A 15,375-nucleotide genomic window follows, 5' to 3' on the forward strand; every position below is an offset into this window, starting at 1 on the left:
CGCGGGGGGGGGGGTTATCTTGGTAGCCTGCAATATTTTTACATCTTTGTAAACCTAGTTGATTAAACCTAAAAATAACGAATTTCTCAGATCTAAGAATTCAAAAGCCTACTAAAAAAACAGGGCATGTGTCGTGAGGATGATGAAACTGAAGGGGGAGGAGGCGCGGCCCGCCTCCGCCCTGAACCCTTGCGCTCAGGGAGCTGCACCATCTTGACAAGGAATAGACCAGTCCGGAGTTACCTCATGGGCAATTTCGGTCAAATGACCTTTCATGATTATGATAGGCATATTTCAAAGCAAGGTATTACGTAAGCATGCCTTACATAGCAGGGTGCAGAAATTGCATGGACCAGGTGATAGGGCTTTTTCACACGTGAATCTTGAATCATCATTGTATTGATAATTGCAATTCGTCTTCAGAATCATCGGACCTTTTCACACGCTCACTCGAAAACTGTAATTTGATTTCAAATTCCCGAGTGAATGCGGTATGTGTCCTTGGTGACTTGTCAATCAAAGCACTGCATCGCAAATACAATCTAAGATGAGTGCATGACAATTGTTTTATCTCCGGAAGTGCTTGAAAGGACACGTTAGCTCCGCCCCCCCCCAAAAATGATGTTTTGGAGGTCAAGCCTTTCACAAGTAAAATTCGTACCGTAATTTAAGTGAAACTAAACTGGAATTCACTTCCGGAGTAGAATTCGGATTCGTGGTTGTGATTAGCGTTCGTGATACTAGTTTGGTTTCATACATGCAAAAATAAAAATCGTCATTAGCCTTATTTTTCACTGGAATCATCATTCAAATTACGATTTTCTTACCTTGTGAAAGGGCGGTAAAATAGCACACAATGAACACTCTATGAAGGTTTTTTTTTGCATTTCTACTTTGAATGCATATTATAGCATGTTGTGCAATGTAGACCCCCTACTTGGTAAACTGTTAAATACCAGTCTCTTATTAACGCATTGTTGTTGTTTTTTTGTGGATCTAATGAAAAACCCAATTCAAAAGAATATATGAATAATCAAAACATCAAAGTTGATGAATGAATGAACTTTGAATGAACTTTATTGATCTTCCTTGAAAAAGTAACAAATAACAAGATACAAGTACAATATTATATGCTAACGCATATGTCGAAGACGTTTAAAAGCAACAAATATCGATAATTAAAGGAAAGTAATGTAAAGACAAGGAAGACGAGGAGACCTTTGGAAGCCAGGCTTGTTATACGGTCCCTCAGTATTGAAACAATACATTATATGTTTAAAGCAAAACTTGATTCTAGCTAAACTGGTTGATAATACAAAAAAAAAAGAAATAGGTTGTACTAAGGTTATCCAAGGATACATATGTGGTTAAAAACTATTTACAGATGAATAATGGATATGTTGAAGGAAAAAAAGTAGGTATAAAAAAAAAAAAACAGATAGATAGATAGACAAATAGATAGATAGAATAACGGGGGGAGCACGAAGTTACAAGATAGAAAATGGCAAGAGATAAGAGATTTGTAACAAAAACTATAATTGAAATGACTACTGCTTATCTCATTAGATATTAAACCGCCATGTCAGTTTAGTATAAATGACTTTCTGATCATGCGCAGAATGGAACTCCGAACTGGCTTCTTGAGGACCGACTTTTCACTTTTCACTTAAATCAGTGCGCCGTTGGAGGTTTTTGTCACTTGTGCTATTTAGGAAGCAATCGTAAAGTTCCAGCACTAGCTAGCAACAGGCAACGGAATTCGAAACGAGGACGGGTTGGTTTTCGACAGGCAAAGTAATTTCAAAGTTCGAGTAAACGGGAAGAGAAGCCATGGCGGGCAACCTCCATCTTCTTTTCTTATCTTTAATCTTCGGAAATAAAAGGTGAGATTTCTCTGTCCGCACTCTTGGTAACAATAGAATTGAAAATGTTTCTTAGCTTACTAATTTCGCTACTATACCTTCAAAGTATAATTTTGTATAATACTTTCGTGATGCCAGCTTTGATTTTTTTTCAAGGACCTATTCTTTGGAATAATTTACCGTATTCTTTTAAAACATGCCGAACCCTCAATTCATTCCAACGTTATTTTAAGTTTGTATTCTTAATTTGCTTACGAGACAGTATAATTACGCTATTTTGAATGTACGTGTTAAAATTTGTTTTCATTTATGTTATCTGTTTTTTTTTTAATATTCATATATTTTTGTCTCAGATGTTGGGTCAACGTTCAATAAGGATATCTGCTCATTTTTGTTTGCCTCTCATTCTCATAAATATTTTTTTTTTTATGTTGAGACTATGTTTTACTTATGTATTTTATGTATGTTTTTCATATATATTTTTTATTAAGAATGTAAATAAATTGAACTAAATTGAAATTGGTGTACCTATATATTTAGAGCATTGTATCGCTGCAGACACAGTAATTGTTCCTTTCTTTCCTCTTAGCCTTTCCTTTTCATGCTTTTACTGGATCTAGATTTGATTTGATTTGATTTGATTTTTTTTCTTCTGCATTCATAACATTCGTATATACAATATAATTTTCATTACGTAACAAACACAATATATTGGTAATTGATTTTTGTATTAATCATAAAGAGAAAAAAAATAATAATAAAAAAGTCATTCTAAACAAGTATGATCTACTACCAACAAAGAAAATTTAACATTTATGGTTTGCAGGAGAAGGATTATCATTATAAGCAGATTATTTGACCAAAAAAAACCCGGAATAAAACTCATTAAATTAATACATACATTTATAAAGCAGAATGAAAATGTTGCCGCAATTAATTATTTAATAATTTAATGTTAATGCTAATTAATGAATTAATTAGTTAATTGAATAATTAATGTTAATTTGATGTTAATATTAATTAATTGTTCAATGTTATTCAGATCACAATTAATTTCGATCAGTTCTTGTTTTCTCCCTATAATGTTCATTGGTTTAAATTTTATGCTATTCTTATAAACATTTTTAAATAATGCAACTACTATTGCATACAGGCGTGAAAAAGGGTAGGATCCAGGTCTGGGCACATGCGATTGTTTTCGTTCAAAATTTCTTACAAGCTAGAAATGAAATTAATGCCTCATGTCCATTGAAAGAAGACAGGTCAGTGTGCTTTTTATAGGGCTACTTATAAGTTACGTTAATCAAACGATGCTATAAACTTATATAATTTAGGGTATTTATATTGCGCACATATCCACCTTGTTAGGTGCTCAAGGCGCTCCTATATTACCCGGCTAAGCTAGGCGTTCACAGCGCACACAGCTTTTTAAGGAAATACTTCCTACCGGTACCCATTTACCTCACCTGGGTTGAGTGCAGCACATTGTGGATCAGTTTCTTGCTGAAGGAAATTACGCCATGGCTGGGATTCGAACCCACGACCCTCTGTTTCAAAGTCCGGAGACTAATCCACTGGGCCAAAACGCTCCACATATACCTATGTGACACTTACGAGTATCAAAATGAACGATAAATTGAGAATTGTGAGACACCGGGAAAAAGTTTGATGAAGGACGTGTCTGACGTCATACACTGCAATACTTGTCATGTACAACTATAGTGTCAGTACTTCTTGGCCTATCAAATCAAAGAATTGTCAAACCTGAAAACTTTTCGGATAAAAGGTTGATGAAACACTCCCCTAAGAGGGCGTTTAATGAACATTTTCTTGTCTGACAAGTTGTCGGCTCTTATAACTTTCCTTGAATATGATTGGCTAATGAGAAGCACGATAAATGTGGTAACTGTCTACTGTAAAAAAAAACATTGGGTGATTTTTGTTACCACCACGAGGGTAATTATGTGTCCAACGAATTTTGGGCAGTATCTTACCCAATGCGGGAAGCATATTGTCCTGTAAGGTTAAATAATAAGCAGCTATTACTTTAGAATGTGCACAATTTTCATAACACTGGATGAAAAGAAATGCCCAATTTTGGTTGGACACATAATTACCTTCATGAAGCACTTTTACCCAATATATTTTAGAGTATCGGATAAACATCGACATCAAAGTCGGGGGGTTCGATCCCCGGCCGCGGCAGCTATGCCCATGAGCACGGCATTTAATAGACAGTGCTCTTTTATCCTGTATTCAAATAAATGGAAATGCTATATGCATTATTGGTAACTAGGTGTGAACTTGTTAAATATATATATATATATATATCTATAATTTCCAAGCAAAATTAAAATCTCAAAAAAAAAATCATTGTCTATCCATTGTGAAAACGGTCCCCATAAAATTGTGTTCCATAAACTTGTGTGAAAAGTCAAGAACAATTTTACCAACATATTCTCTATTTATATCTGAGTAATTTTCTATTTTACTACACTCATTACAGTTTTCTAGTTGTAGCACAGGGAACAGCTAATGGTAAGTAATAATTTATTATATTGAAATTTAATCATTTTAACGTATGTATGATCACACAACCTAGAGATACTATATTGTAAATGCAAAAAGAGCTAATCTGGCTCCTAATCACACTCCTCTAAGAGTGGTACGAGGGACCAGTCGTTTTGGAGTGGGATTTACATCTTTTGAGAGTGGATTTACCTCTTTTTGGAGTGAAAATGTCTAAAACTATATACTCTTCACTCCAGAAGGAGCTATAAAGCACTCTCGAAAGATCTAAATCCCACTCTAAACTGACTGGTCCCTCGTCCCACACTGAGAGGAATGTGGTTAAGGACCAGATTAGCTCTGTTGCATTTATAGGTTGAATATTATATCCAATTTGAATGACAGTTTCAGTGATATACTTGATTGACTTTTGTTCAAATTAACTTTACGTTGGGGTCGATCGGACAATTGCTAGTCAAAACCGAAACTGAAACGATTGGCCAACGTGATTGAAAACAGCCAACATTGATGATTTTGATAAGTTTGCCTGATTTCCTGGTATAAATGAGCAAAAATTCGTATTTCGTGATGGAATAAACATTCAATAACTATACTTTCACTAACATTAGTATCATTACCATCACTTTCATTATCATCATCATCAGTATCCTCCCCTTAATTTGCCACGTTACTTTCACTACCATCGATCAACATCATCATCATGATCATAGAGCACCGAAGCGATGACGTCAGTTGCCATGGTGTCATGTCGACCTGGTTCTAAACAAATGAACCCGGGGGCCGTTTTATGAAGCTGTTCGTAAGTTAGGAGCGATTGGCGATCCTTTCTTACCCGCTAAACCATCGCCAATTTATTATAACATTTACCACAATAAACCATCACCAGTCGTTCTTAAAGTTGCTCTTAAGTTACGAACAGCTTTATGAAACGGCGCCCTGTTATGACTCTCAGAATGATGGTAACAACCAGGGGGCCGTTTCATAAAGCTGTTCGTAAGTTAAGGGCGACTTTAAGAACGACTGGTGATCCTTTATTGTGGTAAATGGTATATTCATTGGCGATGGTTACGCGCGTAAGATAGGTTCACCAGTTGTTCTTAAAGTCGCTCTTAACTTACGAACAGCTTTATGAAACACCCACCCGGGACAAAACACATCACCATTTTGCAAATATAAATGTGTATAGACGATCGTGCAGCTGCGACTCAGTTTAGAACCAGCTGGTTCGTTGTCATGAATGACATCGTGACGTCACACTTTGGTCATCAAAATCTTCATAATTGTGCAGTTTTTGCTCCACGACGCAGAACATAGAAAATTTATTATAAAATTTTCTTCATGACAAAGAGCAACCAAGAAGTCTTTGTCGAAAATTGGTAAATCAAACTAGCAGTTTAAATCGACCTGGAATTCGGACAAACGACACATTTTGGCAAACAAAATTGCAGTTTCGTCCTGGACTTTGGACACGACACATTTCCATTTTTTTTTCATCAGGTCCGAAACTTATGACGAAACTACTGTTCCAGTTAACCAATTTTCGGCAAAGACCGGCTCTCAGCTGTTCACTGTGTTTTGATGGACATTTTCAATACGTTCTGGGTGGCGATGCGAAAGCTCGCTATTTCCATTATGTTTCTGTATGCTGTTTATGATAACTCCCGTAGGAACTCGGCAGGACAGCATTTTGCTGGTAAACGCAAAACTTAACTGGTGTATAACAAATCACTTTGGAAACATTTTACGTCTTAGGTTAATCAGTCATAGTGGCTGACCTTATAGACGACATATATTACTCTCGGGCCTTAAAAAGAATCAAAGTGAAGACAATGGCAGAGTGGGGATTCGAACTCACAACCTTGCGATTGTGAGTCCAATGTCCATACTAATTGTTTTTCTGTGCATGATATCCGAACAGCTTTGCCTCAATGCAACGGTTTCGGTAACCAGTTGATCGTCCCTCTGCATACAACAAACCTAATGGAGTGTGTGTGGCAGGTGACCGCCCCTCCAGGGCGGCACGTCAAGCTTAATATCTTATTCATGCAGACAGATGAACACGAAGAGATCGCCGTCTACGACCACGGGACGTCGACCGATGACCAGTATCTCGTGTCTAGTATTCGAGGTGAGTTTAGGGTTCGGACTGTGTGTGGCTTATCACTGGCCGTCTGTTACAATTAATAGCTATATTCTTAAAAAAATATATATTCTTTGAGATAATTACTGAAAATACAGAGAATAAAATTAGTCCATAATTTTGATTAAATTTGGATACAGAAAGTAAATTTTTTGAGGAACCTACTTGTTTTGCTACTTGATTAATAATTACTACCGTATGCATGTATTGAGTATCGGACCTACTGAATTACCATGTTGTCATTTAAGTGGGCATATATTACAAGACTACCCGCCCTTTCACACGGTTAAAAAAAAATCGTAATTTAAATGATGATTTCCAGTGAAAACTAGAATCACGAACACTAATCACAATCACGAATTCAAATTCTACTCTGGAGGTGAATTCCAGTTAAGTTTGACTCAAATTTCCGAACGAATTTTCTGTGTGAAAGATCCGATGATTCTACATGTAAATGCGAATTGCAAATATCATTACAATGATGATTCAAGGTTCACGTGTGAAAAAGCTCTTAATTGCTCAGAATGTTGCATTATGGGTGAGGATCATGGCAGGTTTTGAGTTGTTGAGGACGTTTGGCTCCTATCTGGTGACACGACATTTACTCCTGCGACATTTGCTCCTGTCTTGATATCTCAGAGGGCAGAGGGTTAGAGATAGAAGTGAATTAGAGTTTTTAGTTCAGAAGAATGTAAAGATTAGGATTGATTTAGTTTTGGAGGTTAGGTTTTATGTTTGGCTTAACGTTCATATTTTCCATCAGAGCAATTGTCGCCGGAGCAAATGTCATGGAACCACCGAAAACCTTCCCTGGTGGGTGTTTCATAAAGCTGTTCGTAAAGTTACGCACAACTTTACGCAACTTTACGCACGACTGGAACCTGATCTTAGGTCCTAACTCAATGACTTAGGGATATATCACTTGGCATGAGAAAGGGTTACCAGTTGTGCGTAAAGTCATTCGTATCTTACGAACAGCTTTATGAAACACCCACCAGGTGACTTATTTTTGGTTTGGGGATGGTAGGTCACTTATTTGGGAAAAAATCATTATGATCATGGTATTAAATCAGATAACCCTTTCTCATGCCAAGTGATATATCCCTATGTAATTGAGTTAGGACCTAAGATCATGTTCCAGTCGTGCGTAAAGTTGTGCGTAACTTTACGAACAGCTTTATGAAACACCCACCAGGGAAGGTTTTCGGTAGACTCTAATTAGGCAAAGTAGCAATTTGGTCTTCAAAAAGCAAGAACTAGAAAACTGTCTTATCTTAAAGAGTAATATTTCTTCACACTATCAAAATATGAAGTTGTAAAGTTGAATGAAAGATAAGATACAAGAATTTCTTGTCACAATTAGAAGTTTTGCTGAGATTGTACATTGTGGACATTCAATGCCTGAGTGGACACTAAGCTTTAAACTTTGTTTTCTCCTCATTTTTTTTTTAAGCTGTCGATTATTACTGTTTTTTGCATTCCAGAAAGAACTCGTGAAGGTTATTTTTTTTTGTTCATCACTTTTGACAAGTTATATATCATTTGAAAGCTTAGCATGTGCTTTTTCAAGCTCAGTGAAAATCTCACAATTTATTTTGGGTGTGTTAATGTTGGTTTTGGGGTGGCTGGCCTTAATAAAGTAGACCTATATCACCATTGTATTACAGTAAATGTGTGGAAAGTGAAAAACGATAATGAATGGACAGACGAATTATAATAATTATCTGCGATTTTCTTTCATACAAAGGGATGCTCTTAAGCAGCTCGTCAGGGAACATGGTGTCGTCAGGAGCAGGGTTAACGGTGCGATACACTGCCGACCAAGAAAGTCAAAACCCAGGAATTCGCTTCTTCGCCCATACCACGTTCGTATCAGGTAGGCTATAAACCAGCATATCATTTCCAGTCACACCAGCGAAACGACTCCAAAGCGACCGATGGCGTGCCACTGATAATAACGCAATTTGATTGGTCTGGAGGGTAAATTGCCAATTCGTCCACTGCCAACTCGTCCACTCACCTTCATTTAGTCTAGTGCCATTCCGCCCATCAACGTTTCGTCTAACAACCATTTGGTCCAATAACCATTTGGTCAAATCATCACTTTGTGAAATCACTAATTCGTCTATTACCATTTCGTCTAATAACCAGTCAGTTTAATTAGACCAAATGGTACATGGACTAAATGGCTACTGGACCAACTGGTTATTAGACGGAATGGCAGTAGACTAAATGAAAGTAGACCATGTGGTGAGTAGACGAACTGATGATAGACCAAATGGTAGTAGACGAGTTGGCAATTGGACGAATTGGCATTAGACGAATTGGAAATAAACTGTCTGGAGTCGCGGTTTCGTTGGTGAGGCGGTAGCCCCATGTCGAGGATTGAAGAGTGAGTCCAAACTTCGCGTCTGTCCATTTTTACTTCGCGGACGGTCATTATTTAAAAAACTGGCCAATATCCTTAAAATCTGACATTCAATTAACTTGACCTAAAATTACACTTTGGCGTAAGTTCCTTTAGGATGAGTTCAGCATTCGTGAATATATTGACGAAAGATCGGCAAATTTGTCACCGTAAAGCGCCCGCGTCCGAAAAAAAAATCAGAATTTCTCAACACGTCTAATGTGGTAATGATTGATTCTATCACTGGCGTAAATCCCGGGGGGGGGGGGGGATATATCCCCCCCACTTTTCGAGGAGGGGGGGGGGGGATGGCCTGTACAAACATCCCCCCACTTTTTACGAAAGAAATGAAAAAAAAAACACAAGAGATAATTGTTTTATTGGTGAAAATTCATCCTAAAATACCGCTTAACAAATAAAACAATATTATTGAATCATAAAATGCAAATAAAGAGCAATTTCACCATTTCCAAACGAAATACTTATGTCCTTATTATAACATTGAAGAGAAACCCCTGTTTCTTCCAATTCATCAATGTTGGGGTCTTTGGGAAGGGATTAAGATGGAATGTCAAAATTTTTTAAATGTAATCTCTAATAAAACAATTAAACCATCATGGGGTAAAAAAAGATAATAATATTGGAGGGGTATTTGCCATATGGACATACAGTGGCGTAACTACGGGGGGCATGAGGGGGCACATCCCCCCCCCCCCCCCATCGGCTGACAAAAAAAAACGGGGAAAGGGGGAAAGGAGAAAAAAGGGAGAAAGGAAGAGAAACGTAGTGGGAAAGAAGAAAATATTCATTGTAATGTTTTATTATATTATAATTATGTTATGTTACATTACAACTTTATGAAACATAATTTGCCCAGGGCCTACGTCTTTTTTTATTGTTCCTGGTGCTTGCATTGTCTGTTTAACGAGATATATAATCCTGCTGTACTAAAACATCCCGTTTTCAAGTCAATATAAACCAAATATATTTCCTAGCACTTGAGTTATCATTGTTTTATGTAGTGACATATGCTTCTTTTTCATGACTCAAAAGTGATTGCCCCATGTTAAGGTCTTCTTATATATGAAACATTTCCTGTCCGTGATTACGTTCGCACTAGTGGATTGGTGAGATATGTCTGCTCTTCATGAATTCCTAAAATCAGTCCTTAAAATGTCCCTTCTGATCTGAATATCAAAAATTTTCAGCTCAGGCTTCGCGCTCGCATCATTTGGTTAATGAAATACGTATGGTCCTAGTTAATTCCTACAAAGAAACCTTAGAATGCCCCACTTCAGGTCTGAATTATCTAAGTTTTCAGCTCGCGCTTCGCGCGCGCATTGTTTAGCGAGACAGGTACCTATCATGATTACACAAATTTGATTATATTGTCCCTTTTTAGGTGTGAATATAAAAAATTTCAGCTCGCGCTTCGCGCTCGCATTATTTGATCAGTGAGATACATATCCGTTTAATGACATTGTCCTTAAAATGTCTCTATTAGGTCAGTATAACTGGCAACTTAGCGCGCTTCGCGCACTCACTTAGTGATTCAAAAATTTTACTGGTGCCCCCCTCCCCAATGCCGTGACCCACGGTACGCCACTGTGGACATATCAATGACAATTCCTTGCATATCTAAAACATGATTGCAAAAATATTTCAGTCATCCCCCCACCCATCAACACGGATTTACGCCAGTGGATTCTATAACATTTTTTTTGTCAATCTGATATAAATATCTCACCATTTGAGCTTGAGTTTTTGTTTAAATCTAAGTTTAGACATTATCTATTATACTTCTGACTATTTTCCCCTATCGCCTGCTGTAGTTTCATTAAAAGGCTTCGTGACTTTAAGTGCAAACAACTTTCTGAAGTGTTTCTTTATCTATATTTCCTTTCTAAAATAAGATCGGTCCCGTAGTTAACGCTCACTTTCTGTAGGGTATCCCTCAATATTATTCACTCGGGATCATAATCGACAGACAAGGAGCAGTCGCCGCAGGGTCTCGGCAAGAGACAAGTGTGACGTAAACAATAAAAAAGGATTGATCTAAAGAAAATAAACAAAGAAAATCGCATTTCTAAAAGCTTCAATAATATGGTGTCATAAATATACTTGATGCTAACAATGACGAAACTGAATAGAAATCATAATGACAATCACTTTCCACCTCGGAAAGGATAACTTATATTGAAAACACTTTGAACGGACCTGTGCATTTTAGTGGTGTCAATATTAATTGGATCTCTATGTAAGAAGGGGACCATGCAGGGGCAGGGGTCGCGGAACAGTTTTTGCGGGGGGGGGGGGGGTGCAGGGCCCTGGGAACGATTTTGTAGAGGGGGTGCAGATGTTAATTTGAAAAGTAAGAAAAAATTACTACAAAATGGAACTCGAAATTTTTTTTTTTTTTTTTTTTTTTGGGGGGGGGGGGGGGTTCAGCAACCCAAGCAACCCCACTTCCCAGGGCCATGGGGGTGACCTGAAAGCGCGGTGGGGGAGGTAATGACGAAGTAATAAATCACAAGCAGATGGTATTTTGTTAAATAATTTTTGTTTTTGAATTCTTTTGTAAAGAAACGTTTGAAGGTGGGGACTGAAGCCTCCGGTCCGATTCTTCGATTCATGCCCTGGTTATATGAATAAGCCTTTATTTACTATCATTACATATAGATATCTCGGGAAACGAGCTTGGTTGCGGAGGGCGTATTGAACTGAACGGAAACACCGTACTCGAGGCCCCTTACAACAACCACCTAAGGCCCTTCATAGGAGGAGGATACATGTCTTGCGTGTGGACTGTAGTGGCACCAGATAACCGCAGAGTCCGAGGTATTATCTAGGAGAAAATTCTCGCATTTTGTGTTAAGAGTCTATGAATGCTGAGGGCGGTAGATCCATGTAGGATAGGGCAAGAAGAAAAAAATACAGTGCATATTTTATATCATTCATGCCTAATAAACCTTTTCTTACAAATGGCGTTATTGTAGTACTTGATTTTTTTCAGAGAAATTGTTCCGAACGCGTTTTGCCTTAATGAATTTAAAAAGATATGACTGTGTTTTATGAAATATTGTAACTGATACATTGGGTTAGTATTGTGATAATGAACGGAGTGATTAAGGAGAAACGTTTGGGATAATGTAAGAGGACCCTCAGCATACTCTCTAAAAGCAAAAGCGAATCTAGTCTCTAATCAAACTCCTTGGAGTGATGCTAGGGATCAATTCCTTTGGATTAACCTGTACATCATTGTAGAGTGCATTATGACTCTTTTTGGAGTGAACTGCATGTTCATTTTGACATATACACTCCCTATAGGGTAAAATCTAGTTTCAAAAGATGCAAATTTCACTTCATAAGGAGTGAAATCGTCTCACACCGAGGCGAGCGTGATTAGAGACCAGATTATCTTTTTTTTTTGTATTTTGAGAGTAACGTGTTATATAATGAATAGATTACATGTATTATTATAAATGTGAAACGGCGAAAAGGTAAATATGCAATTTAAACTGATCAAAATTTCCATTTTCTAAACACGAAGCGACGTGGACAAGAGTAGATACATTGGATGAAAGAGTCGGCATCTTCGACCATGAAACGCTTTCCGATGACCACGAGGTAACGCGACTCCAAGGCCTGATCGACTGGCGAATGCCTGCCTTCACATCGAACGGTAATGTCATCGTCGTGTATCTTAGGCAAGACGCCTTCCAAATCGCCATCGGAAATGGATTTAGTCTACAACTAGAACCAACAGGTAATTCAGTTTCTTGACAAATTCGTAACTCCCCCAAAATGAGTTAGCAACTAGTCATACCAAACTAAATTACTTTCGTTTGGTGTGACTAACCGACCGAAACGAGTTACCAACATAATATACCTTTTGTAGTCACACCACACGAAATTACTTTCGTTTGGTGTGACTAACCGACCGATGGTATGAAGTATTAGATTTGGTTGGTCTGAAACCGGTTTCGCCGGTGTGACAATTCCATTAGAGCAGTTATGAGGATCCGGTATCTTTCACAATTGAAGAAAATAAACCTACTGGAACACTGCCTCAAAAAAACCCTGGCTTAAGCCATGGACCCATCATGCCAACTACGATGTCCTTTTCATATCTGTTGACCCTTTTGACCTCAGGCGACAGGAAAAACAGATATTGGAATCAAAAGGATATTTGTTAAGGTTTCTATATCTAAAGGAACATAGTATGTGTCTTATATTATAAGAAAAAAAGGACACATTAACCTGTCACTGATCGTGAAAACCTTGTCAAGCGGGGGGGGGGGGGGGGGGGTGCATCAATATTTTTTTGTCACTCACTTTTCTGACAGTCATAGAAAAGCCTCCAAATTCATGGATATGATATCCAGGTGTCGATAGCTTGAAATGATCGATAGATATTGAAAATAATATTAGACCAGGTGCAACTCAAGTGCATTTATCCAAACGATATTATGTTCCTCAGACGGTAACAACGCCAATCCTGGCTGCGGTGGCTCTATCGTTCTTGCCGAAGGAACTTTACCAACAGCGAACATCCGCTCACCATATGACCCGAATCGTCCGGAGACTACAGGCTGTAGCATAATGTGCTGGTGGTTTATCTCTGCTCCGTATGGCTCACAGGTCCAGGTTGACATCAATGACCTCACGACGACCACGAACGAGAGACTGAGGATCACCGATGGGGCGACGCCTTCGGACAATCCTTCGTTCGAGCGTACTTTCTCGGGTGCTGGCATTGCAGGGGAAACACTGTTCTCCCAGGCTGGAGGCGTCACCATTGCCCTTGAAGATCTTTCTCCTGAAGGGCCGAATGGACGTGGGTTTTCTCTGGATGTCTCAATTGCAGGTAGACGACATCATCCAGTGGGTTTTGTTATCGCTTGTCTTGTTTTCACACAAAAACTATTGATTTGCAGCGGTATGATATATAAGACACATGACTAAATATTATATATTTTATATGCTTTCGTATACCCTCCACCCGCTTTGCGTAAGAACACCAACCATGCTAAGCAGTAAAACCATTTGATAGATCGAAATACTCATTTGAATCCATAACATATAATTTCATGTTTTGTGATTGTACGTACAGTTCTTGAGCAGCACAAACCATAACATGCGTTTATGGTCCTATATTCTGTTGTATTGTTATCGCGCCAGACGCTGATATAACCATGGCATGGGTGAATGATATTGTCCATATTTTGACGGAAATTGCTAGATGTTTTGTAATGACGATGTAGGCTCGCATCACATTCGGCAACCAACTGAATTAAACCACAACTGTTGACCATGGTTTAACCTTCATAACATTTACATTTACTTTTTCATCAAGGACCGGGGTACTGCGAGATCATGGGTGACCCCCACTATACATCCTTTGACGGGAAGCGATTCGACTTTCAGGGCGACTGCGAGTACACCCTGCTGAAACCGTGCTCTCCTGAAACCGACCGGTTACCCGACTTCCATCTCTATGGGAACAACGTGAGATCAAGCCCTTCATCAACAGTCTCCATCCTCCGGCAGATTTTCCTGACGTACAACGGTACGACCTTCTCCATCGGTCAACCTTCGGGGAGGACTCTTCGTGTTGATGGCCTCCAGGTCACGGCCCCTGTAAATCAGAATGGCGTGTCCATTACCTACGCATTCCCACTTATAGTAAGTGATCAAAAATAGAATGAAAAATTATGGGTGTTTTCATAAAAAGCAAAGTGTCATGAAGTATTGTGCTTAAAGACCAACACGTACATTGTACATCAAACAAGTGTCATCATTTATAAATAGGCCTACGCAGTTGTTCTGATTCGTATTTCATACCTTGTCCATCATTAATATGGCACATATCAGATTTATGAGTTATACATGTATTTTTATAGGCCTATTTATGAAGACTGCACATTTGACCACGTTCAATTCTTCCATAAATCGAACTTGATAATAGTGTGCATGACCATCAAACACGTCAAACTAGCTATTCCAATAGCTTTCACAGTCCTTTAATTTTGCATCCTTATTTTAAACATATATGATACATCTTTAAAATCTTGATCCATAAACAGATCATCGAAACAGAATTCGGACTCAGAGTAACATACGACGGTTCTCACTTCGCAAAGGTGTATCTCAGTCAATCCTTCTACGGTAAGACGTGTGGCTTGTGCGGAAATTTTGACGGCAACCCTGATAATGACTTTACACTGCCAGATGGGACAGTGGTGAGTTCTAAAGATGTGAATCCACTTCGTGCCCTGGGCCCCGTTGCATAAAAGTTACTATTATTGTAGATTTACCATTCAATGGTAACTATTGCTAAAGTGTGTGTTCACGGGGGCCCGTAATATGAAGTCCTGTTTAACTTAGGCCATGGTCTAACTCTGTGCTAAAATTATGGGAGGCCAAAAGTGGCAAAG

The 15,375-nt window shown here is 38.4% G+C and overlaps 1 protein-coding gene across 1 annotated transcript in view; it reads left to right on the plus strand.

Moving 5' to 3' along the window:
• Nucleotides 1–1,726: 1,726 nt before the first annotated feature.
• LOC129266582 (zonadhesin-like) overlaps nucleotides 1,727–15,375 on the plus strand; it is a 32,658-nt gene continuing 19,009 nt past the window's right edge. The window contains exons 1-9 of the mRNA XM_064104054.1: nucleotides 1,727–1,883; nucleotides 4,369–4,400; nucleotides 6,310–6,519; nucleotides 8,279–8,407; nucleotides 11,618–11,776; nucleotides 12,489–12,704; nucleotides 13,419–13,805; nucleotides 14,295–14,623; nucleotides 15,025–15,180. Of these exons, the coding sequence (XP_063960124.1) occupies nucleotides 1,831–1,883; nucleotides 4,369–4,400; nucleotides 6,310–6,519; nucleotides 8,279–8,407; nucleotides 11,618–11,776; nucleotides 12,489–12,704; nucleotides 13,419–13,805; nucleotides 14,295–14,623; nucleotides 15,025–15,180 (1,671 nt within the window). The 5' untranslated portion in view covers nucleotides 1,727–1,830. The remainder of the gene's footprint in view (nucleotides 1,884–4,368; nucleotides 4,401–6,309; nucleotides 6,520–8,278; nucleotides 8,408–11,617; nucleotides 11,777–12,488; nucleotides 12,705–13,418; nucleotides 13,806–14,294; nucleotides 14,624–15,024; nucleotides 15,181–15,375) is intronic.

Source organism: Lytechinus pictus, chromosome 8 (assembly GCF_037042905.1).
Source record: "Lytechinus pictus isolate F3 Inbred chromosome 8, Lp3.0, whole genome shotgun sequence".
NCBI classification, from domain to species: domain Eukaryota; kingdom Metazoa; phylum Echinodermata; class Echinoidea; order Temnopleuroida; family Toxopneustidae; genus Lytechinus; species Lytechinus pictus.